At 40.2% G+C, this 3,833-nt stretch overlaps 1 protein-coding gene across 1 annotated transcript; it reads left to right on the top strand.

The window, feature by feature from the left end:
- Positions 1-2,286: 2,286 nt before the first annotated feature.
- Positions 2,287-2,908, top strand: LOC131244170 (E3 ubiquitin ligase BIG BROTHER-related-like). The gene is made up of 2 exons (XM_058243818.1): positions 2,287-2,469; positions 2,570-2,908. The coding sequence occupies exons 1-2, from the start codon at positions 2,287-2,289 to the stop codon at positions 2,906-2,908; spliced, it is 522 nt and encodes a 173-aa protein (XP_058099801.1).
- Positions 2,909-3,833: the final 925 nt, after the last annotated feature.

Here is a 3,833-nt window from a genome sequence, read left to right as displayed (position 1 = left end):
TATGAACAACCTTTAACTATTTTTAGACAATCTAATCAGTCCGGACATAAAGAGTAATTAACTTCAGATGTTTAAATCAAAATTCACTCAAATTGTTGATCAATCGTGTTTGCCCAATATCTTTCTCATATGTAGTATGATCGAGGCGAGTAACTAGTCAAATTGAGGGTAATGATCAGTAAAATAGAGTGAATGGACCAGACATGTAAAATAGGCCCATCATGATATGTGTCGAACATCAACACCGTGCATTTGATGTCTCCCCTTTAGCTTATGAGATATCTCAAAAATCATCCGTATACGAAACTCAGGTGTTGATTACCATTTAAAACTATGTGAAGACATCTAAAAAATAATAAACAATACAATATTGGATGTCATACCATTTTGGGGCCATAAAAGTTTTAGATCAAGCTGATTTTTGTTTTTTCCCTTCATCTGGCCCTGTATGACCTAATTAACATATTGGATGTCAAATAAACAATACAGTAAGCCTTAAGAGGATTTTAATGATGGATATCCAATTACTATTGATTTCATGTGGTGTGGTGCACCTAAGATTTCTGTGGTGGGGTCCACTACAGATTTTTATCTACCTCATTCTTTGGCTCATGACGTAAAATGATATCTCAAAATGGATGGACGGTGTGGATATAACAAATACATCATAGTGGGGCCCACAAAACTTGGTGGATGTTGGTCGGTGCTCTATGGATCCCACCATGATGTATGTGTTTCATCCAAGTGGGACACACATAATGAATGGGCTGGATATATGAACCACATCTAGGTGGGCCCAATAAATGATTATTTTTAAGGTCGTGGCCCACCATGGAATGGTGCATCTGACTCACGGGGCAAATCCAAAGTTCAAGTGGACCCACCATAGAAAAGAGTGGGATAGTGATACCCACTATTGAAACCTTCTTAGGGCCCGCCGCGATGTTTATTTGAGATCCAACCTGTTTATAAGTTAATACAGACATGGATGCAGTTGAAAATTGGTTTGACCCCTCATCCAAGTGGGACACATGTAATGAGTGGGTTGGATATGTGAATCACATTTAGGCAAACCCAATATATGATTATGAATGTTCTAAGGAAACCCCTCCATTATATTATGTGGTGTGACCCACATTTAGGCTGATGTTTGTGTTTTCCCTTCATTCATATTTTTTTGATATTATGAATATGTTGGATGATGCTTTGTGGGCCCCACCATGATGTATGTGTTTCATCCTATCCGTTCATCCATTTTTACTGATCATTTTATGGCTTGATCCCAAAAGAGGGGTTACCCTCCATTAAAATATTCATAATCATTTGTTAGGCCCACCGAGATGTGGTTCACAAATCTAGCCCATCCATTATGTGTGTCCCACTTGGATGAGGAGTCAAACCAAGTTTCAAATGCATAAAAATTTCATGTGGGCCCCACTAAGTGCTTTTATATGTTTTAGGCATTTCTTCACATGATTTTAGATGGTATGGCCCACCTAAGTTCCGTATACGACTGATTTTTGGGATATCCCATAATTTAAAGGGGGCCCATCAAATGCACGGTGTTGATGTTTGACACATGTTATGGTGGGGCCAACACAGCTTGACCTTTGTGTTTAATCCATGCCATCCCCATGAGGTCAAGCTGTGTGGGCCCCACCATGACATGTGTCAAACATCAACACCGTGCATTTGATGGGTCCCCTTTAAATTATGGGATATCCTAAAAATCAGCCGTATACAGAACTCTGGTGGGCCATACCATCTAAAATCATGTGAAGACATGCCTAAAACATATAAAAGCACTTGGTGGGCCCCACCTAAAATTTGAATGCGGTTGAAACTTGATATGATCCCTCATCTAAGTGGCACACACATAATGGATGGGCTGGATTTGTGAACCACATCTTAATGGGCCCAAAAAATAATTATGAATGTTTTAATGGAGGGTAACCCCTCTCAACTTTTGTATGTGGTGTGGCTCACACAAGTAATAGAATGATTTGATTTTCAATCCCTAGGCCCACCATGGGATGGTGCATCTGACTGATAGGGTAGATGTTTGACACGCATCATGGTAGGGCCCATAGAGCCCAGACTGATCACGACCTAAATTTGGGCGCGCGCTAAAAAACAGAACCGCGCCCAAAAAAACCCCAAATCCCAAATATCTCCCTCTCTTGCTCTCTCACTTTCGCTCTCTCTCTCCATTCCCTAACCCACATCTCCTTTGATCTCTTTCTCTGATCAAAGCTTTAGGGTTCTCTTCTCTCCTTTCTTATCTACATGGAGAACACCAAAGAATCTAAACATGGCAACAAACCCAACAAAGAAAACCCTAACCCTAACTCCGAGTCCGAACTGGAACCTAAATCCATCCCCTCATCTCGACAGCCTTCCTGGGCGCCCTTCACTAGCCTCAGCCAACTTGATGCCGATCTGGCCCTCGCTCGTACACTTCAAGAACAGGTTCGATCCGTTATTCTGTTTAGGGTTTGGGTTTTCTTGAATCAGCTCCTTCTTTCATTCTATCTTTTTTGTTGATTGGGTTTTGTTGCTTATGGGCCAGGAAAGGGCGTATATGATGCTTAGAATGAATGGTGGTGATGGAAGCGATTATGAAAGTTCTGATAGTGGTCGTTATGTTTATGAAGATGAAGCTGGTGATGATCCAAATGATGATGGGAATGATGCTGGGAGCAGTGATGATGGTGAAGATGCATTCGATGTGCATGGACTGGCCCCGAGTGAGGATGAATTGGGTGTGGAGATCGACCCATCAGCGTTTGATAGTGATGAGGCATATGTGAGGGCCCTTCAGGATGCAGAGGAGCGAGAAGTTGTTGTTCGCTTGATGGCCCTTGCTGGCATCAATGATTGTGAGTTCACTCGAACTATGGTATTTTAAATTAGACAAAATCTAGTTGGATTGCATGGCATGAATTTCCATGACTGCTGCACTACACTCGCATTGGACACCATTAGCACCTGAACCGTTTGTGGGATGGGTTCTACCGTGGTCGAGCCTCTGTAGATGATATCACCAATTGGGTTGTCTTATCTATCCTATCTGATGACTTCTAAATGGATTACATCATGGGAAAAGCTCACCAGTTGGATCTGTAGGATAATCCAATCTGTGCAATTTGTGGAGACTGGTCTATTTATTTGGGGGCCCACTCAATTCAAAGTATCATCATTGTTATATTTGGGCCTCTTTCAACTTCCAATTGTTATGTACAATTGCAGTTCAAAATATGGGTCTTAATTTTTTTAATCAAAATGATGAATGAATAACAATGGAATGGAGCATGTAAATTTATCTAAATAACGATTTTAAAAAACTAAAATTTATTGATAACATGAGATTGAAGGAATTTACTAGCTACTATGGTCTTAAGATAAAGCTTTTGATTGTGTGGGTGATTTGAAGTTATCGACCATGATAAATTTATCATGCTAAAATTTGCATATTCAATGTGTTCAACATGCAGCTATTTCTCATATGCTTCTCATATTTGCTAACCTTTCATTTGCAACTAGTCCATGATCAATGTTGGTGCATGTGTATTAATTAACTGAGTATATTCTTATATGGGAGATTGGTATATGAGAGGTAGATGATGCATGGGAACCAGATTCTTTATGAAAACTTTCAGTTTCCTTTAGATCCTACTCCATCTATCATCTATCACTTCTGGCAGCCTTTTTCAAAGTCTTCACGTCTTATGACTGCAAATTCCATCAGACAACATAGCCCACTGGATTATTCAAAGCACCCTTTGGTGATATTCCTTCTAGAGCATCCGGCCTCTATCATTATAAAAGCCAAT

This window comes from Magnolia sinica, chromosome 4, assembly GCF_029962835.1.
Source record: "Magnolia sinica isolate HGM2019 chromosome 4, MsV1, whole genome shotgun sequence".
Classification (NCBI taxonomy): Eukaryota; Viridiplantae; Streptophyta; class Magnoliopsida; order Magnoliales; family Magnoliaceae; genus Magnolia; species Magnolia sinica.
Note: the sequence above shows the minus strand (reverse complement) of the source record. Positions and strands in the feature narration are given on the sequence as shown.